The 22,856-nt window shown below is 37.5% G+C and overlaps 1 protein-coding gene across 1 annotated transcript in view; it reads right to left on the bottom strand.

Annotated features, from left to right (window-relative positions):
- C15H11orf70 (chromosome 15 C11orf70 homolog) overlaps window positions 4,036–22,856 on the bottom strand; it is a 28,681-nt gene continuing 9,860 nt past the window's right edge. Inside the window, exons 3-7 of the mRNA XM_005689373.3 lie at window positions 18,911–18,986; window positions 16,123–16,289; window positions 12,636–12,808; window positions 5,773–5,839; window positions 4,036–4,709 (exon numbers count right to left, since the gene is read on the bottom strand). Coding sequence (XP_005689430.2) covers window positions 4,581–4,709; window positions 5,773–5,839; window positions 12,636–12,808; window positions 16,123–16,289; window positions 18,911–18,986 — 612 coding nt within the window. The 3' untranslated portion in view covers window positions 4,036–4,580. The remainder of the gene's footprint in view (window positions 4,710–5,772; window positions 5,840–12,635; window positions 12,809–16,122; window positions 16,290–18,910; window positions 18,987–22,856) is intronic.

Below are 22,856 nucleotides of genomic sequence, written 5' to 3'. Positions count from 1 at the left end.
AAAGTAAAAAATAAACAGAAATGATAAGTTTCCTTATCATTGATAAGATCAAGACCACCTTGGTCTTCCCTGGTGGCTCAGATGGCAAGGAATCTGCCTGCAGTGCAGGAGACCTGGGTTCAGTCCCTGGATTGGGAAGATGCCCTGGTTGGGCATAGCAACCCACTCCAGTATTCTTGCCTGGAGAATCCCATGGACAGAGGAGCCTGGTGGTTACAACACACGGGGTCACAAAGAGTCAGACATGACTGAGCGACTAAACACACAAGTTTCAACCTTACTGAAATCCAGTTCAGCCTGCCTATCCCAATCCACTGTAACATGTGTGCCAAGTCTCCTGACTTGAAGACTTACATTAGAGGATATCGGGTATACCAGCTACTAAAGTTTGCCAGTTGGACACTGCTAAATGTGGCTTTAAATGCACCTTTTTAGTGCTAATTAATGCAGCTTTTACTGTAAAAGACACATACTTCTGTCTTTAATTCTTTCCTTTCATCTATTGTCTTTTTTTTAAACTAGAGAAGTAGAGAGCAGATGCCCAACTGTGGAGCTGCCCACCAGAATGAATATATATTATCAAGGGAATATACAAAACTCAATGTTCCATCTCATAAAAAAGTCAGAACAATTAAAATAATAATTACCATTTCATACAGATTGAAAATAATAAAAATTATGAGTGTGTCATTTCTCCAGCAAAACTTTAAGTTTCTTGAGAGTAACTGGGTATTTCTCTCATTGCTCCTCACAAATGTTATGGGTTCTAGAATGTAGACTCCCCAGTATAGACATTTTTGTCTTTTTTGCTTATCACTGTATCTGTAGTACCTAGAAGGGCCCACCCAGCACATAGTAATTAATCAATAAATATTTTTGGAAGAATGAAGGATATTAGTTCTTAACAAACATTTGCTGATTAACTGGATGACTGAAAAGCCTTCAGCCAGTTTTCAGAAACTTCAGACCTAGGTTTCTAAAGTTGTAGGGACCAAAGTTGGTTGAGCATGGGCTGGGGCAGGCAGAATGAACAATTTCCCCTCTCCGACCATAGCTTCCTGACACAGTTCCCACTTCCCAGTTCTTAGTGCTTCAAGTACCCAACACTTCATAATTCACTCAGTAGCTAAGTTTTGGGGGCCATGGTTAATTTTTTCCTAATGAGCACTCTATTGTCATGTACTTCATGATACCCAGAAAAGTCTCTATTGTTATTAACTCAGATCACTCAATTTTGTGTTTCAACAATTATTATAATCTTCTATTTAAACTTTGGACCTTGAACTTTCTTCATGCCAATTTATAACTGATGGACTAATCTTTCCAGAATACCGCTTTCATAATCCTACTACCCTGCTCAAGTCTTTCATGACTTCTATACATCACCTACTTAAAAGATTTGAATTTCTTAGCTTTGTACCCATAGCCTTCAGTGACCAGGACCCAATTCACTTGTCTTCCCTGTGTTATTACCCAGAACTCCTGGACAGAACTCCTCAGTCCCAGTTAGTCCAGGTGTACTTACGTCCTCCTCAAATCACCTTGTGTTTCAATGTCTCTGTATTTATTTGCTTGCTCATGGGTCTTAAGAGTCCCAAGTTCTCTGTTATTCAGCCTAGGGGCCTTTTCTGAACATCGAAATTATAATTCTGTGAGCCTTCTCTCTTTAAGTTACTTTCAGAATTTCTGAAGAATGCTCTCAAATTCTGGAAAACCATTCTGTTGTTGCTTGTCACTATGGTTGTTTTTTTTCACCCCAGAAAAATCCTCCACCCTCAGCTGATTACAGTTGACTCTTTCAAAGCTGGCTTTCACAGGCTGTTACTGTTCTCCAGGGACAATTTTGTCCCAGGCATGTTCCCAGGCTGCATATCTAATCCCACACAGTACAGCTAAATCCAAATTATAGTAGTTTGCAAAATCTTACAAAAGGCTTAGGAACAGCGAGAGGAAATACTGCATTATTGATACTCCTGGTCCTTACTCGCCCACCCTCTGCCCCCCATCTCACACCTGCAGTCACACTTCAAGAGCCAGCTTCTCTCCAGCAAGTGGACTCAATCAGGAAACCGATATTGAGTGTCAACTAAGTGCCAGGCAGTGTGCCACACACTGGGGATGAACCAAATAGACACAGTTCCTGTTTTCAAGACAGATATTAAATAAATTTTTACAAATAATTGGGAAAATAATTCTAAGTATGCCAAATGCTGCCAAAGAAATACCTGGAGTACAATTTTAAGTCCTCTACATTCTCTAGTGGCCCAGGGGGAGGGGGGCGTGGAAACCAGTTCCCATCTCTTACAGATGTCTAATCAAATTAGTAATGGTATAATCTGTAGAAAAGCAATTCTGACCTTAAGGAAGATAGTATTTTACATTATGCAGACAATTTAGCTCCTAGTTTTTTTTATTTCCTCCATGGAGAATGAAAAGAGCCAAAATGCATGAACACTTAAACTACGTTCTTGGTACCATTCTAAGCCCAATATATATTAATTTATATAATTTCCACAATAACCAATGAAGGAGTCCTACTATTTTCCCCATTTCACAGATAAGGCAACTAAGGCACAGAAAGATTGTAACTAGCTCAAAGTCACACAGCAGGTAATGGCAGAATTAAGAATCCAGGCAATCTGACTGCCAGCCCAAATTCTTTATTACTGGGCTATTACACCTCTCAATACAGAGAATTTCATAATCTTTTCTCAACAGCGCATTCCTATCTTTTGCCTCTGGATGTCCACCCCAGGGCTGGGGTTAGAGCACCCTGCCACATCACACTTCTCCACTCGCTGCCCTGTTTCTCCTAGTTGCTGACAGCCCACTAGTTCCTCTATAGAAGCCAGAGGAGACCCTTCCTAGGTCTTCACAGGAATCACTTCTATCTCTGAATTCATGTACAATCACTGTGCACAGACACACGCTTACAGATTATGTTCTCTACTAGGTTTACAGCTAGTATATGTTTCCCCAAAGTAAACAGCACAGTGCCTTGTAAATTGGTACTCAGAATTATTAAGAGAGGGTCCCTGGGTTGTAGGGGTCTGTCTGATAGGCAGCAAAGTCAGTGGCAAATGGACATTTTAGTTCTTGATTTTATGTTTTTATGATTAAAAAAAAAAGTCTATGGAGAAGCCAATGGCACCCGACTCCAGTACTCTTGTCTAGAAAATCCCATGGACAGAGGAGCCTAGTGGGCTGCCGTCCATGGGGTTGCATAGAGTCAGACACAACTGAAGCGAATTAGCAGTGGCATGGATATTAAGACCATATCTGGAAAATATTCTTTCAATAAACATTTAACATACCAAAGCGTTGTGCTAAGTATTAGAAGTAAAACTGACTCTCTTTCCTGAACTATATACCTAAATTGCCAGCTGCCTTCCAGGTACAACCACAGGTTCAAATCCAAGACTATTATCCTGATCCCTGCAACTCAGAAATGCATATTCCAAACAGCTCTTCCTCAGGGTTTCAGCATTTCTTGCAGGCTCTCCATCATCATCTTTGGGGTATATGTCCATCATTAAAAAGATCAAAGTTATATATTCATTGTATGAAGGTAATGAGGGGCTTCCCTAACAGCTCAGTTGGTAAAGAATCAGCCTGCAATGCAGGACACCCTGGTTCAATTCCTGGGTCGGGAAGATCTGCTGGAGAAGGGACAGGCTACCCACTCCATTATTCTTGGGCTTCCTTAGTGGCTCAGCTGGTAAAGAATCTGCCTGCAATGTGGGAGACCTAGGTTCAATCCCTGAGTTGGGAAGATCCCCTGGAGAAGGGAAAGGGTATCCATTCCTGTATTATGGCCTGGAGAATTCCATGGACTTTATATAGTTCATGGGGTCACAAAGAGTTGAGCATGACTGAGTGACTTTCACTTTCAATGAAGGGACAGTACTAAGACACCCTGTACTTTACTCATGTGCCAACCTAATAATACAATGAGGGCAACTCTCTTTGTTTATACAGCTCTTGAAGTAGTGGTGGGGCAGCTCCGATTTTATTACATAATAAAAGAGTTTTCAATTATGCTCAGAACATTACTTTTTTTTATTGAGAATTTTAAGTGGGACAAATGAAACAAAGGAATTGTTATGCTTTTCACAGTTCCAGAAACAAATCTTCATACAATGAACAAACATAATTAAATGAAACTTAAATTTTAAAAGCTAATGATTCACATTAATGATTCATGGTTAGACATGTTTAGTTTTCTCTCACAATTTCAATCCAGAATTAATTGACTTCTAAATAAAATGCATGGAATATTGAAGACTCACTTGAAAGTTAATGTAACAAATATGAACAAGATTTTTAGTTCTTTGTGACTTTCTGTAAAAATTCCATAACTGTATTGGTGTAGGTTACATTAGAGATAAAATTTGGTTCCTGTGCTAGTATTCTACAAAAATTTAAAGAAAAGCATCTTGGTATTTGTTTTCTTCTCCTCTACACAGGTTCTTTACATTTTACTTGAATTAACTTGCAGAGTAAATGTGTATCTGTAAATCAGTGTTAAAATAAAAAATTTGTAAAGAAAAAACAGTAAGTATAGATAACCTGAAAAAATATTAAGACACTTCCCCCACGCCATAACAGTGGTATAAAACATGAACATGACGCTTAATAGGATCCACAATAAAGTAAGAAAATGTCTGTTCATGACTCTTTGTTGAAGGGTAGCACACACCAACAGAATCCTGAAAAAGATAAACTTATTTAATACACAGCTACATTTAAATAATAGTCAACACATTTAGCTGCTATGTTTTTCCTATTAAAACACCATGAAGCACATATAAAATCTTTGGCAAAGCCGGACAGCACAGTCTACTGTGCCAATAATGCACACACTACACACACATGCACACTTCTCGGCCTTAAGGGGTTTACGATCCAGAGAAAGTTCCATCTTTTGAAAAAGCGCTAATGTAGAAAAAGAAGTTTTGCATTTTTCTTCTATCTTTGCTTTTGTTAGAACACAGTCTATACACACTGTTTGGGCTGGGACTATGTTTCCTTTGTTTAACCCTGGACCCTAGCCCAGCACAGTAGCTGATAACACAGTAGGAATTTTAAAAATAATTATTCAGTGATTGAATAGTTACAAACTGCTTCATATGTATAATAATATTTTGTGCAGTGCTAAAATTCAAGTCTCAGATTCTGTGATATAAAAACATTCATGTTATTCTTACTTATTTGTCCTATAAATTATGGTTTGACAAGTTTAAGGAACTGTGTTCTACCTCATCTGAGCTACAGATTTAGCTCTCAAATAAGAAGTAACTATTATTAGGCATGGATAACAGAAAAGCTGGGGGGGGGGAGTTCATCCCATTCTCCAAATAAAGCATAGCTCATCAACTTTTAAGAGAAAACCATTAAGTTTATGTTAACTATGTTCTGTGCATACATGTATGAAGTAAAAAAGTAAAAGTGTTAAGTCATTCAGTCACGTCCAGCTCTTTGGAAGACCCCGTGGACTGTAGCCCGCCAAGCTCCTCTGCCCATGGAATTCTCCTGGCAAGAATACTGGAGTAGGTAGCCATTCCCTTCTCTAGGAGATCTTCCCAATCCAGGGACTGAACGTGGGTCTCCTGCATTGCAGGCTTTTTCTTTACTGCCTTAGCCACCAAGGAAGTGTATACACATATATGTTCTCTTAACCATGTCTCTCCTAGTTGCTAACTCCAGTTACAACAATTCTAAAATAACAAGTAATTAAATTGATTGGCTGCAAATTTCCCCCTCAACACTTACATATGCTGTAACTTTAAAAATAGAAGAGGTAATTTGTATTTTCTTGGTTTGAGGATTCTTCCGAACACTAAAATAGGGGGGAAAACGGAACATTTTAAAATTCAGCAAACACTAGCATAATATATTTAAGATACTGATCCCTTTTAATACTTGGGTGTCCTCATTCACATATAACATGGAAATATAAAATATCTAATTAAGTAGTTTGAAAAGGATGGCACCTGTGGTTTCAGTAAGGTTGACTGAACTGAAATTGCATAAAATGGAATTTTTCAGTTGGAGAGTTTGAGGTTAGTTTGAGACTCAGATGATAAAAGCACTCTCAGGCCAGAGACAATTACTGACAAACAAGAACAGGTTAAAGTTAGACTTAAGGGTAAACAGCTGAAAGGGGTAGATAAAAGCATACTAAAGACTTAAACAGCCTGAACATAAATGCCAGTTCTGTCACCAATTTGTTATTCTACTTTTAGCAAGATTAACCTTTCTCAACATCAGTTTTCTCATATGTGAACTCATGATATGGCTCCTTTTAGGATTATATGAGAATTAGGATTATGTGAGATATGAAGAATAATATCTATGGAAACTACTTGTCAAATCATGTATTGCTAAATTAAAATCACTTTCTCTCCTAGCTCTCTTTCCCTTATTCTCCCCACAAAAGATAATCTTTAGTAACATATAGTACAGAAGCGAACTGAAGACTGGGGAAATAGATGACTTAATTTATATATGAATAAATACATATTAAATTTATAATGCTTTACAATCTGCAAAAAAACTTTTTATACTTTACTTCACATAAAGATCACACAACTCAGTGAGGTAGGCATCATTTTGCCGATTTTATAGACAATAGAACTAGAGAAGTCAAGTGATATATTTAAGACATTCCAACTAAAAGTGACATTTCTGGAAATAGAATGTAGGTGATACAGAGCCCAGTTTTCTTTCTCTACATTTCACCTGTTTATCCTATACTTATGTTATATAAATTCATATGCATCAAAGGTATTGTTCATGTGTTATGTGTATAGTTTAAATTTAAAGGAAGGGAACCCTCTTCACTTTGTCAGGTGAGATTACTGCTTTCCCTTCACTGTGTATGTAAAAAAATGGGGGAAAAGAGAGATGAGCAGGAAGAAGGGGGACTCTGGGGGAGGGTATGCATGTACATTTGTGTTTGAGCTTGGGTACCTGTTGGAGGTGGCCCCAGACTATTTCAGGGTTTAGGTTTTAAGATTATTAGGTAGTTTTCATCTCAAAAACATTTCACTAAAATTTAAACCCAGGAATCATGCAATTATATTGATTTCTATCTATTTCTGTAACATGAATTGAGGTCATCTTCTTTCATTTCTAATGCCTAAGATACACTGCTTGAAAGTTGGAGACTACATTTAAAACTTCTTGCTTATCACAGGGAAGCCTATAACCACTACATATAAAACATTTATATATACCTATATGACCACCCAGATTAAAATACAGAACCTATCTATAGTTATATCTAATTTTAAATCTTGATCTGGAGGTGGTTATATGGGTATAAACATATATAAAAATTCACTGAGCTTATGTGTACTATGATTTGTTGAGATTACTGTATGCAAATTACTCCTTAGTTTAGAAAACTAAAAAAAAACCCTTGTAAATGTTTGTGCCTATCAGATGAACTTGGAGGAAAATTTAGTATTTGATACTACATGTAATAATCACTTACCACCTACAAACACGTACCATAGATGTCTCACTTTTAAAAAGAAACTACATAGGTATACTATTAGAAGTTGGTACCTAATAGATATTAATATTATTCCACTTTACTACCTCTGATCCTATATTACTGTTACTTTAAAATATCTCTAAGACAATTTGCCTGATTTTTTACAGATCAAGCAAAGTACAGTATTATCTGTCCTATGTCTCATAAGAAAAAAAAGAAAAGGAAACATAAAGTGATATTCATTTGTGCCCTGATACAATTGCATTGTATCAGATTTTTAGCACTCACTAAGTCACTCTTTAAAAACTGGTTCCAAATAGGGAAAGGAGTACGTCAAGGCTGTATATTGTCACCCTGCTTATTTAACATATATGCAGAGTACATCATGAGAAACACTGTGCTGGATGAATCACAAGCTGTGAACAAGACTGCCAGGGGAAATATCAATAACCTCAGATATGCAGATGACACCACCCTTATGGCAGAAAGTGAAGAAGAACTAAAGAGCCTCTTGATGAAAGTGAAAGAGGAGAGTAAAAAAGCTGGCTTTAGCTCAATGGTGTGATCACTCACTTAGAGCCAGACATCCTGGAATGTGAAGTCAAGTGGGCCTTAGAAAGCATCACTATGAACAAAGCTAGTGGAGGTGATGGAATTCCAGTTGAGCTCTTTCAAATCCTGGAGGATGATGCTGTAAAAGTGTTGCACTCAATATGCCAGCAAATTTGGAAAACTCAGCAGTGGCCACAGGACCTGAAAAGGTCAGTTTTCATTCTAATCCCAAAGAAAGGCAATGCCAAAGAATGCTCAAACTACCACACAACTGTACTCATCTCACACACTAGTAAAGTACTGCTCAAAATTCTCCAAGCCAGGCTTCAGCAGTATGTGAACTGTGGACTTCCAGATATTCAAGCTGGTTTTAGAAAAGGCAGAGGAACCAGAGATCAAATTGCCAACATCCACTGGATCATGGAAAAAGCAAGAGAGTTCCAGAAAAACATCTATTTCTGCTTTTGGCTATGCCAAAGCCTTTGACTGTGTGGATCACAATAAACTGTGGAAAATTCTGAGAGAGATGGGAATACCAGACCACCTGACCTGCCTCCTGAGAAACCTATATGCAGGTCAGGAAGCAACAGTTAGAACTGGACATGGAACAACTGGTTCCAAATAGGAAAAGGAGTACATCAAGGCTGTATATTGTCACCCTGCTTATTTAACTTATATGCAGAGTACATCTTGAGAAATGCTGGACTGGAAGAAGCACAAGCTGGAATCAAGATTGCCGGGAGAAATATCAATAACCTCAGATATGCAGATGACATCATCCTTATGGCAGAAAGTGAAGAGGAACTAATAAGCCTCTTGATGAATGTGAAAGAAGAGAGTGAAAAAGTTGGCTTAAAGCTCAACATTCAGAAAACGAAGATCATGGCATCTGGTCCCATCATTTCATGGGAAATAGATGGGGAAACAGTGGAAACAGTATCAGACTTTGTTTTTGGGGGCTCCAAAATCACTGCAGATGGCAGCCATGAAATTAAAAGATGCTTACTCCTTGGAAGGAAAGTTATGACCAACCTAGATAACATATTAGCAGAGACATTACTTTGCCAACAAAGGTCCATCTAGTCAAGGCTATGGTTTTTCCTGTGGTCATGTATGACTGTGAGAGTTGGACTATGAAAAAAGCTGAGTGTTGAAGAAGTGATGCTTTTGAACTGTGGTGTTGGAGAAGATTCTTGAGAGTCCATTGGACTGCAAGGAGATTCAACCAGTCCTTCCTAAAGGAGATCAGTCCTGTGTGTTCATTGGAAGGACAGATGCTAAAGCTGAAACTCCAATACTTTGGCCACTTAATGCGAAGAGCTGACTCATTGGAAAAGACTCTGATGCTGGGAGGGATTGGGGGCAGGAGGAGAAGGGGACAATAGAAGATGAGATGGCTGGATGGCATCACTGACTGGATGGACATGGGTTTGGGTACACTCCAGGAGTTGGTGAATGACAGGGAAGCCTGGCGTGCTGCAGTCCATGGGATCACAAAGAGTCGGACACGACTAGGCAACTGGACTGAACTGAAGTCACTCTTCAGGTACCATGGTTTTTAAGGATGTTGGAACATAAGTTCCACATAGAAATTTATGTGGAAATAATCATATTTTAAAAAATATGATTAGGGAATTCCCTCATGATCCAGTGGTTAAAACTTGGTGCTTTCTCTGCTGAGGCTCCTTGTTTGATCCTTGGCTGGGGAACGAAGCTCCTGCAACCCTCACAGCACAGCCAAAAAAAAAAAACTGGATGTTAACAGTATGATTATATTAATTATTTAGAAATAAAATAATATGATGATTGATTTCTTATCAATATCATTTGTGCTAATTTCTAAGGATTTGTCCCATATTGATTCTAAATGTCATGGTGTACAGAACATTCTAGCTAGCTCTGCTCATTTTAAGAAACAATAATCCTATTGCTTAATAAGCATCAGAAGGCCATAATCTAAGCCTAAACCAGTTCAAATCATAAATCTAGGGGAGATATGTAGTTTGGGGAACCTCTCCAAAATATCTGACAAGAGTGTGTTTAATGTCTAAAACAGGAAAGACAGAGGCACTGTTAGTACTATAGAATTATTTCTAAGACATTTTTGAAATGTAATGAAACAATTGATTGTTTACTCTGATAAAATGATTTTAAAGTATTGCCTATGTGATTTAAAGAACCCATAATCCTTGAAAATAAGGCATTTCCCAAAACATTTAAAAGATGTCTATTATAGGAGTTATATTAATAATTATGGATGAGGGAAAAAATACCTTAAGAATGTTTTTATCCTTTTGTTTGAGCTAGAGACCTCTAAAAATCAGGCTCTGTAATGTGCCCTCAATATCTACTGATACAAATGTAAGGGATCAACTTCTTTGATAGAATTAAATAGTAACAATGTTTACCTGCAAGTGTAGGTTAGATACTGTAAGGTAGCCACTGCATGTATAATTAGAGAGAGAGCAGATATTTTTCTAAAGCAGATAAAAACACCCAAATTTCAAGTAAAGGAACAGAAAAAAATATTCTTGGATAAGTTAGCTTGTACAAATGACGCAACTAGATATGTGGCTCAGCATTCTGAGAAACTACTGACGATATTTCAAGTCCCACCTGTGCTTTCTCTACTTCTATATCCCTTGATAATGGCTATGTTGAACCACCTATATCTTTATCTTAATCAAGATGTTTATTCTAATCATAATTTTCTACTGAAGTTGTATTGAGAAGACAATTTTATATCTTTTCCTCATTCACCAAAGAAACTCATAAGCATGCTTAAACTTGGATCATTGAGAGAAATATTTAATAGTTCTCAAAGAAAAGTAATGCTCTAACTGGCTAGTCTTCTCATTCTCCCTAGAATGACAGACTTGGGGTGCATCGCCCCTGAATTGGGAACAGACTGCCCTCCTGTTTGCTGGCCCTTGTGGACTCCATTCCATCAAGAAATTCTACAACACTTGTACCCACACTGACAATGTCTTCTTTTGAACTTCTGAGGTTTTTATTACAGTATAAAGAACTATAAACATTTGCCTATACATAACTGAACATTGGATTATATAAAAAATATTTACTTATAAAATATTTTAAGCAATTACTTTATTATTATTTCCTATGTTAACTTGTAATTTCCTTGAGGTCAGAGACCACCTGATGACGCCTGTTGCACTCCTGAGTGCCTCCTGATGACTCCTCAGGGCCTGCCAGGGTTCCGTGCCTAATATTAACACTTGCTGGTGGCCTAATCAAGTGAATCCATGGATAAGTTCCTATTCTTTGTATACGATGTCATGAATTTTGCCTACTCATTTTATGAGTGGCCATTACTCTGAGTCATACATTTCTTAGCACCCTCAAAACAGAGAAGAGAATCACAAGAATTCAAGGAAGAGACTGTGGGAAAAAACTGTAGTTTCTGTGATGTTTAGGTTCTGAAGTTGTTTCAAGTATCTCTAACAGAACCTCTTCCTCCACAGCACATGGCAGTGAGGAATTCCACAGGTTCCTGTGGCTGGTGAGGGACAGCACACTGTGGTGGCCGTGGTGTGTGTGTTTTTGGGGTATGCTGAGGAGTATCTAGCGGGAGTGCTAGAAGTCGTAAGTTTTCATGGGCTGCAAATGATAAGAATATGTTTGATGTAGGTATGTGCATGCTGCTTCTGAAACTGTTTCTGTAATTTCTCTTCTAATAATCATTATGAATTCACACAATAACTGTTTCATAAAAATCAGAAACAGGTTATAGAAATTTTTTTTAAAACTGTATCAGAAATAAACTCAGTAGAGTAACTGAACCATGCAGTTTGTTGTACAGCTATATGACACGTGTAATGGTTATGAGAATCAAGATGTTGAGGATAAGTAAAATAATAAGAGTCTGATGGGAAGCTAGTTCTACTGTTTGCCTATGAAAGTAAAAATTTGTAACCAAACTCTGGGAACCTTTGCTTTTTACTTTTTCCTATCCTGTATGCCTATAAACATGATCCAACATCTTCATCATTGAAAAACCCAACCATAGAATGTTCACTCAAGTTAAAAAATATATCAAAGTTCTTATCCTCACGTGATCTTCAAAAAGAAAAAAAAAGCCCTAGTGCAATACCAAAAACAAACCTAGGATTAATTTTGAAAAGATAAACACCTTGGTGAAAATTCTTCCCCCTCCTTAGAACGAAGGTAATTTTTTTTACTATTATTTATTAGTATTAGTCAACCAAATTCAAACATCCTGAGGGATCTCATGTCTCCCTGAGATTTAAAAGGAGGCCTGGGGGGAAAAGGGAGACCTGGAAGACAGCAGTTGCCAGTAAGGGATAGAGTGAGTGACAGGCCTGGCTGAGGAAAGGTCAAGGGGCAGAAGAGAGAACTGAGGACCAAAACAGGGTCAGGGAGATGAAATGTTCTAGTTTGGAAGTGAAGAAGGAGGCTCTGAGGAGAGAGCCAGAGTAGTGCTATTTTTATTCACTTTGGTTATTAATAGATCCACAAATGGAGGCTGGGTAATCTTACCAGAGTTAAATAATTTCCTCTGCTAACCAGAGATTTACATATTGTAATAGAGCAACATTACCTCACTAGATCCTTATAGATAAGTTTTGTTGTTTCCAGATATGGATTAATTACATCTTCATATTGACAAAGGGCTCCACCAAGGCAAAGATGTTTGAAAAGACAAAACAGGAACTCTTCTCTATCTGGTTGGCTGAATACTTCATATTTTTCTGAGTCTTCCACTAGCAAAACCTATATAAGATGATAAAATTCATCTTAATGTAACATAATTCGAGGTTCTAATTTTTATGCTTTCGAAAGTTTCAATTTATATGTTTAAAAGTGATTTTAGACCTATTTTAAGAACCAATCCCGAGGCCATGGAGAAGGAGATCTGTAAGACCTGCGCTTATTTTCCCTCCATTAGGTAGTGACACTCAGTGAAAGGAATAAATCTAAACCCAAGCCTTCTCTTCTGTTGCTCTCTTTGTTCTAGTTTAATCTTTAGTAATTTCGTGCTACCGCAATTTTAGTCTTGAGTCACTGTGAATCTCATTTGGAAACAATGGGAGTATAAATAAATGGAGAAACTCTTCCATCATAGTCTTTGCTTCCACCAAGAAACTAAACAAAAATGTTCATTTTCTAAGCCCTCTCACAGTGTTTGGATTACTACTTTCTTTATGCCTGCAGTTACACCATTTTGAACTATTCTGGTAGCTGGAGTCTCATAATCACCTCTCTTTTTTTCCTGTTCTCCTCTAATAATATCACCTTACACATCACCAACCTACATGGACTCTTGCTCTCTTGTGCCCTTGCTACCTCTTTCGGAAAACAGTTTGGCTAGCTCTGATGTGGAAGATTTTCTTACAACATTGTGCATTATAGACAATTGCTTAATTTGTTGACTGTGGTGGACATAAACAGGTGATGAATGTATACTACAAAACATATTCCTTTTTACTGAATTGCTTATACACCACTTACTTGAAAAAAGAATGTAAAGGAAGCTAACAATAAAATACAGATACACTAAGATAAAAATATAAGAAACAAAAGAATGTAACCAAGACATAAATTGGGAAGAGAAAATAAATACACAGAAGAACTCTAGATGGAGAAAAGCTATAAAAATTGTGTGTAACACTTAATACTGCCATACAGGTAAAGGAGGGACACATGAGTCATAACAATCACAGTCTAGAAGTAAGAAGCACATTTTTATTAGGAAAATTGATTAAACTTAACCATTTTATTTACCTTAATCTCAAATGAAAATCACTCCAAGGTCATTACATAAAGAGGCATTTAAAAGTAATAAACTTTATGGTACTGTCTGTATATAATTTACTTATAATGACTTGATGAAAGCCAAAGTATATACAGTAAAAGATAGGTGAGGGCTTCCCCGCTGGCTCAGTGGTGAAGAATCCGCCTGCCAATGCAGGAGACATGAGTTTGATCCCTGGTCTGGGAAGGTCCCACATGCTGCACCACAACTACTGAGTCTGTGTTCTAGAGCCCAGGAGCCACAACCACTGAGTCTACCTGCTGCAACTACTGAGGCCCACACACCCTAGAACCCGCATTCCACCACAAGAGAAAGCCTACACACTGCAACCAAAGAGTAGCCCCTGCTTGCTGCAAGTAGAGAAAAGCCCACCTAGCAACAGAGATGCAGCACAGCTATAAATAAAAAAACAAATAAAATAATAAAAAAAGAGAGGAAGTGGTCTACAGTTTATTATTCTGTGTGCCACATGTAACATTAGCACATCTCCCCTCCAGCTCTTCCTCCCTCTCGATAAGGAAATGATATGATACTGAAACCCAGGTTTGCAGCTGCTTAAAGCTCTGGCCCTTAAAGAACAGTTCACACATTTCTAACACAAGGACTCTCATATACTGAACTGATTAGGCTGTGCAATTAAAAGACTGTAATAGTAAAATTTTGTAGTGAATGTTAAAACAATAATGCTTTATGTCTGATCTCCCTGTTTGTTCACATACAGATCTGTTCAGTTGTGTCGCCCTCCAAGAATAGATATGCAATAGTTAATGAGTCCAACTTCTGAGCCAGTCAGGAAGGATACTATGATCAGTTCTTACCTGAGAGCCGGCCTACAGAATCTGTGTTGCTACACAGTGGGAGGGACCTTTCCAGTTCAGGCTAAAGCTAGAAGCTATTTATATATGTATTTTTTAGCCAGAAAGCAACAAAGTTAAATAAAGCCTTCTCCGTTGCCACAGAATGGCAAAGAACACAAGAGCAAAACATAGAGGCAAGCAGCAAAAAACATGGAGCCCAACACTTCCTGAATAGAGGTGCTATTCACTGCAAGAAATGAAACAGGCAGCAACTGATGGTTTTGCAGAGTATTCTGTTGAAAACCAAATCCTTTTAAAAAGTCCATTGCTGAGGCTCTCTCTATAGAGGTGAGAGCATAGGAGTGAGAGTTCTTTTAGGTACTGTTCTAGTGAAGATCAATATATAGACTGGTGGGATGCCCTCTGGTCTCCTTCAGATAAGATTTCTGTGTCCAGAATGGTATACGAATGGCTTCCCTAGTTCATTTTTATCTGATTTATAATACATTAGACTTGTACATCTCTCTTAATGTAAAATAATAATAATAGTAATTAGTAGTAGTAGTTAATATTATTGAAAGATTACTAAGCGCTGGGCGTTGTACAAAGCATTTTAAATGCATTATCTAACAAAATTCTTACATTATTCTGATTTCATATAAGAAACTGAAGCTTAGAGAGGTTAAGTATGACCATGATTAAGTGGCATAGCCTGAATTGGAACCTACATCTATTTGACAGCCCTAAATTTTTACCACTTTGTAAATAATAATAATTCATTTCAACAGGATTTCATAAAATGCTTTCTCAACTCACTTTATCAGCAATTTTAGGAAGAGAGTAGAATGGGCATTTTAATTTCCATAGTGTATAGATAAGATCTTGAGGCTCAAGATACTGAATGACTTGCCTAAGGTTATTATTTTCTTGTAAATAATAAATCAGGAATTAGGTGAATAATCCATGTCTTCTGATGTCAAGTTTAGTACAACTCTCATTAAAACAAAAATTAACTTGGTTAATCAAATAGCTTCTTGATCTCAGCAATGAGACTGACAGATTATTTCACTCCAGGGATGTTTTTAAATACTCATTTCACATGTTAAGGGAAAATTTGAAAGAAAAATAGTCATCAACTTAATAGGCCAGTGTTTCGTGAGCTCAGGGTTTACTGACATTGTGGGCCAGATAACTTCGTTTTGGGGACTGTCCTGTGCATCGTATGGTGTTTAACATTATCCCTGGTCTCTACCCGTTAGATGGCAGTAAAACCCCACTGAGAACTAATGAAATATACAAATAAACAAGTTGATAAGAAAAGTGCCATTCAAGAAGACACCTACATGCAATGATTATTACTGATCATTATTCATTGATAAGAGGTATTTTATGGGTTTTAGGCAGGCAGAAGTTTTTGACATTAAGCATTTCCTGAAATGAAATTCTATTGTGAAAATTTTAAATTCTGTACTTACTTTTCGTAACTCATCAGAAATAAGGAAGGGATCACAAAAAGAATCTAGACATTTAACAATATAGCCATTGTCTCGTACAATAGCTTCATCATATAACCGATTAAAAAATGACATTGAAAGCTGTGTGCAAGGAACGTTTATAGCTTCAACTTTTTTCACTTCAGTTCCTGAATAAAGAGATATAAAAATTAATTTAGTATTCTCAATTACTTCCAAAACAAATATCACTATTCAGAGATTCTAAGAATTAACAAAAATGACATATGTTTTGATATATTTAAAAGACACATTAGTTTAGGGATTTTATTAAATTCTTATTTAAATTTCACCATTTCAGGCCTAGACGAAGGATATGTAAATTAGAAAATATCAATACTTGAAAATGAAATACATTTATTGGGTAGCAGGAGGTTCTTAGATCACTTTTAATGAATGATATCAGAACTACCTGTAAAAACATAGAAATTGCTTCATATGATTTTAGATTTGTATTATGTTTAATGTTTTATAATTCATAATACAAAAATTTTAATCAATGTAACAAGCGTGTTTCTAAAGTCATTGAGGGTGTTTTGAAAATATTTCTCTCCATTAAAAATTTCCTCCTCTGATCTCACTGACATTGTTTATTACAAAAAGTTTTCTCCAAGCCAAGGTAAATTTTGAACCAGGTCCTACTCAAGTTACTACAAGTATGGAATTAGAGAAATTTGAAATCTATTGTTCTAATCTGGTACTCTATTTTTCTCTTTCAGCTTTAGTTCTTCCCCCTTCCAAACATACACTCCCTCCCTGACATTTCCAGAATGTGTCTTTCAGGAATATATTTTCCATTAGTAGAGGTTCTAGTAAGTGACAGAAAGATATAAAGATTAAGGTGAATTTTTTTATTATTGCCTCAGTGAATCACTCAGTCAGTTTCTCTCTTTTATGCACCTACATATGAACACGCACTCACTCAGACATAAAGGGATGGGGCTCTCCTTGTTCAAAGTTCTAGGAAGACTGCAGACTTAGACGTGGTATGTCCTCTCCCCAATATCTTTGCTGGATCTCTGATCTGAGAAGCAGTTTGAGCTTGAGAAGAGTAATATTGGTGATTATTTGCAATTCCTCTCTCTTGTCCACCCAGAGTCCTGGCTAGGAACTATTGCTCTCGTTCTGATCCTGAGCTGGGCTACTGTGGAGGCAAGAAGACTGCCTGGAGCCAAGAACTTGTGTGTGAGTCACTCAGCTGTGTCTGACTCTTTGTGACCCCATGGACACAAGGCTTCTCTGGTGGCTCAGATGGTAAAAAAAAAAACAAACTGTGTTTGCCTCAGTTATTTCAAAAGCTTTGCTGCTAAGAAAAGCTTCTTTTGTTTCAGGGGCAAAATTCTCTGGGGGATTAAAGTGAAAAGAAGATCCTGGAAAGTGATAAAGTAGGTCTGAGCAATATTGGAAAACCAAAGAACAGCAGTATAAAACCAGACAATCTTTGAACATGAGTCGGTGGCCACAGGATGAGGGACTGACACTGGGCAACTTGCCACTTTAATAAACCTACCCTGGGTCTGATGTGGGGAGTGGCAGGAGGGTAGGGATGGTGAGAGAACGTAATTAAATTCAAACCACTTAGTCTGAGACACAGAAACAGCATTTGCTATGGACTGAATTGTGTCCATCCAAAGCTCATAATGTTAAAACCCTGTCCCCCAAAGTGATGGTACTTTGAGATGGAGCCTTTGGAAAAAGTAATGAGGTCACAGTGGGTTAGGAGGACCACAACATATGAAGTTTGAAGGGACACAATTCAGTCCATAGGCTTCTGCCCTTGTCCCCCTCCCAAATTTATTTCATCCTGACAACCTCAAAAGTCTCAATTCATTCTGGCATCAACCAAAAAGTTTAAAGTCCAAAGTGCCATCTAAATCGAATATGGGTAAGACTCGAGGTATAATTTGTCCTGAGGCAAAATTCCTCTCCAGCTATGAACCTGTGAAATGAGACATTACAGGCTTCTAGAATACAATGGTGGGACAGGCATAGGACAGACATTCGTAGTCCAAAAGGGAGAAATAGGGAAGAAAGAGGTGATGGTCCCAAGCCAGTCTAAAACTTGACAAGGCAAATTTCATTAGACTTGAAGCCTCAAGAGTAATCCTCTCTGGTCCAATCCTCTGCCTGCCAGACCTACTGCATGGGGGGTGGCCCCGTGTTTCTTCCTCTGAGGGGAGCGTGTCACTGAAACTGAAGGGTGGCCCTGACGATCTCTGAATTGCCTTCTCAGTCCTTCTTCTCTTTGGTTGCAGCCATGGGCTGCCCCAAATAAGATTTCACCCAAGCACCCTCATGTTAGTGGACTCTTACCTGACCCTCTTCCCTTGGGTGGAATTGACCACTCCCCTCCTTTTGCTCCCATTGCTATGGGATACACCAGCGATATATTACTGCACATATTTTCAAACATATCAGTGAGTTCCTTGAATACAGGTTTTCTCTTATTCTGATTTCTCTTATTCCTCATTCCTTGCATCTGTCAGAGTCCAAGGATGGTGCACAATAAATACTTTCCAAATGAATGTAAAGAGAGAAAAATTGCTCTTATGTGCTAAGCCAGGATATCTATAGTGGACCCTTGGGGAGAAGATATACGGCAGGCCTGGCACAGACAATTATTTTGACCTTGATGTTATCAAACGTGAGTCACTATTCATAATTTGTACTTTAATAATGAAAATTCCTCAAGTGAAATTTTGTTATAATAGTAAAATAGTAATATGAAGAGATGAAAATAAATTTTGTTTACCTAATGTAAGCCACTCTCCAGAAGATTCTGAAAGTAACTTCAAATTGGGAATGACATTTGGATCTTTGAAAAAGGCCTAAAATACAAATTTGAGGGGAACAAAGTTAGTTACATTATTATCCACAATAATAAGAATTAACTTTAAAATAACTATAGTAGAATCTTATTTAAATTGGGGAAGGGAAATCTTTAATTGGGGAAGGTAAAATGTCTGAGTAATTAATGTGTCATAAAGAAATGAAGTTTTCTTACCTTCACTTTAGAACATTATTAACAATAATGTCCAAGTAGCTACCTTTGGAACTTAATATAATAAATAGAAAGTTATGATTTATAGTGAAAAGTAGGAAGTTAAATAATGTTTGGAAATTTTGTTTTCTTTTAACCTCGTTCTCTCAATTAACTTAGCAATCATTACTCCCACTCCCCCTACCTCTCAAATCTAAAAAGTAAAGTGAAAGTGAAAGTTGGTTAGTCATGTCCAACTCTTTGTGACCCATAGGCTGTAGCCTGCCAGGCTCCTCTGTAGCCTGCCAGGCTTGTCTGTCCATGGAATTCTCCCGACAAGAATACTGGAGTGGGTAGCCACTGGCTTCCCTGGTGGCTCAGACAATAAAAAATCTGCCTGCAATGCAGGACACTAGGGTTTGATCCTGGTGTCAGGAGAAAGGAATGGCTACCTACTCCAATATTCTTGCCTGGAGAATTCCATGGACAGAGGAGCCTGGCAAGCTACACAGTTCATGTGGTCACAAAGAGTGAGACTTGACTGAGAAACTAACTAAATCTAAATCTAAATGTAATTGTCAATTTAATTCTATCCAAGGGGCACACAGAAAAGCTGTGTTTGCTTTTTAAAAATGAAAACTTTCTGTATAGCAAAAGAAGGAAAAGTAGCCATGAGTTTTATTTTTAGGCACTAGCAGCTGACTCTGGGCAAAAAGATCTGAAGAGAAAGTTATTAAAAGTATCTCAGGCAGTCCACATAGTTTTCAGGAGATATAGAGAATCAGGCTAAGGCACTGGGAATAATACAGAATCATATGTAGAGCAGCCCTGATGAGGAAACAGTCTCCCTTGCTATAGCCTCGCTAAGCACTAAAAAATGCTATCATGATCCCTTCCTCACCAAGGCCACTGCTGTGCCAGGAGTGCCCTGCCTGAAAGCTAGATGCCTTGGCCACCAACCCTTAGGATTCTGTGTACAGAACCTTTCCTTAAGTTGCTCACTTTTTTCTTAGTAAGTTTATTTATTTTAATTGGAGGCTAATTACTTTACAATATTGTAGTGGTTTTGCCATACATTGACATGAATCCACCATGCGTGTACATGTGTTTCCCATCCTGAACCCCCCCTCCCACCTCCCTCAGTTGCTCACTTTCGAAAAACTGGTTTTGTACTGATGAGTCTGATTAGTAACACTAGATCCTAGATTTGCACTCTGAGTGCATAAAGAGGCAAGTATTACAAAATGAAGTAAACCGTCAACAAATGAAAAGGCAACCCACTGAAAGGGAGAAGATATTTGCAAGTCATACACCTGATTAGGGGTTAATCCAAACTATATGAGGAATGCAGTTCAAATAACTAAAACTCATAACGCAATAACAAACTAAAAATATGATTTAAAAAATGGGCAGAGAGTCTGAATAGACATTTTTCCAAACAAGACATGAAAAGATGCCCAACACTAATCATCACGGAAATGCAAATCAACCCACAATGAGGTATCACTTCACATCTATTGGAAGTGCTATCAACAGTAAGACAAGAAATAACTAGCATTAGCAAAGATGTGAAGAAAAGGTAATCCTCACTCACTGCTGGTGGGGATATGAATTGATGCAGCCATTATGGAGAACAGTATGGAGGTTTCTCAAAACACAAGAAGTAGAATTAACATATTACCCAGCAACTGCACCTCTGACTATTCAAAGAATATGAAAGCTCTAATTCAAAAAGCTTTATGCACCCTAGGTTCACTGGAGCATTATTTACCAAGAGTCAAGATATGGAAACAACCTAAATAACTTATATGTCCATTTATGGATGAATGGATAAAGCAGCTGTGTTTTTATATATATATATATATATATGTATGTATGTGATGGAATATCAGTCATAAAAAGATTGAAATCTTGCCATTTGTGACAACATGGAAGGACCTTGAAGGTATTACAGTAAATTAGTGTAATAAGTCAGACAGAGAAAGACAAATACTCTATGGTTTCACTTATATATGGAATCTAAAAAACAGAATAAATAAACAAACCAAACCAAGCAAGTGAGCTTCCCAGATAGCTCATTAGTAAAGAATCAGCCTGCAATGCGGGAGACATAGGAGACAGGGGTTCAATCCCTGGGTCAGGAAGATACCCTAGAGGAGGAAATGGCAACCCACTCAAGTATTCTTGCCTAGAATATCCATGGACAGAGGAGCCTGGTGGGCTACAGACCAAAGGGGCACAAAGAGTCTGACACAACTGTGTGAGTGAGTACAAATCAAACCTACAGATACAGAGAACACATTGGTTGTTGCCACAGAGAAGGGTTGCGAGGTAGATGAAATGGGTGAAGGAGGTCAACAGGTACAAATTTCCAATTATAAGATAAGTTAGTTATAGGGTATATAATGAATAGCACAGTGACTATAATTAATGTATCACATATTTGAAAGTTGCTAAGTGAATAAATCTTAAAAGTTCTCATCACAAGAAAAAAGAAATGTAATTTTGCATGGTGACAAAAGATAATTAGCCTTACTATGGTAACCATTTTGCAGTATGTGAATCATTATATTATACCTGGAATAGTATCCTATGTCAGTTATGCACGATCAGCCACTCAGTTGTGTCTGACTTTTTGTGACCCCATGGACTGTAGCCCTCCAGGCTCCTCCGTTCACGGACTTTTCCAGGAAAGAATACTGGAGCATGTTGCTATTTCCTTCTCTAGGGGATCTTCCTGACCCAGGGATCGAATGCATGTCTCTTGAATCTCCTGCCTTGGGAGGCGGATTCTTTACCACTGAGCCACCTGGGAAGCCCATGACAATTATACCTAAAAAAAGCAAGTGTTTTGGATTCTGCTTTGGACTCCTAAAAAATGAAGGTTGAAAATCACTCCAAATCACATGTATGTTCAAAAAATATTGGGCAGTCAGAAAATAATGATGCCCAGGATGAGCAATAAAAGAAAAACAACAAATTGGTAAGAAATATTTGCAACAAATATGATTTAAAAGAGAGGGAGGTTGATATTCCTACTGGCTTAAAAAAGCCCAACATTTATGATAAGAAAAACTGACAACCCGATTTAAACACAGCCAAAAGATAACAAAAAGCCATGTAAAAAATATAAATAGCCAACAAACTTATGAAAAGATCCTCAACTTCAAGAGCAGTGAGAAAAATAAAAATAAAAGCCAGAAGATATCATTTTTACCCACTATATTGGCAAGATTTAAAAAGACTAGTAACTTTTGGTAGGAGTACCAGAAAATATGCACTCTTACATACTGCTAGTAGAAGTCTGAATCTTTATAACTTCATATCCAGAGAGAACTGGATATTATCTTTAACATTAAAAACATGTAACTTATGATCCAACAAATTCAACTTTTGGGTATGTTATACAAAAATGAAACCATCAGTAGGTAAAATTTATGTACATGGAATTTTTTAATAGTATTATCTGTAGTGTCAATACCTGAAAATTTCAATGCCCAAGAATTTCAATGCCCATCAGTAGAATGACTGAATAAAATGGCTGAATAATAATAAAATAAAATGGCTGAATACAGTACATCTACACTAGATGGCATGCAGTTATTGAAAACAAAGTAATAGAATAGAATGCAAGCTTCAGAAGCTTGTTTTCCTTATTCACTGTTATATTGCCAGGGCCTGGCATACAGCAGTTACTCAGTTTACTGTTTTGACTTTG

Source organism: Capra hircus, chromosome 15 (genome assembly GCF_001704415.2).
Source record: "Capra hircus breed San Clemente chromosome 15, ASM170441v1, whole genome shotgun sequence".
Lineage (NCBI taxonomy): Eukaryota > Metazoa > Chordata > Mammalia > Artiodactyla > Bovidae > Capra > Capra hircus.
This window is presented reverse-complemented; position numbering and strand designations above follow the sequence as displayed.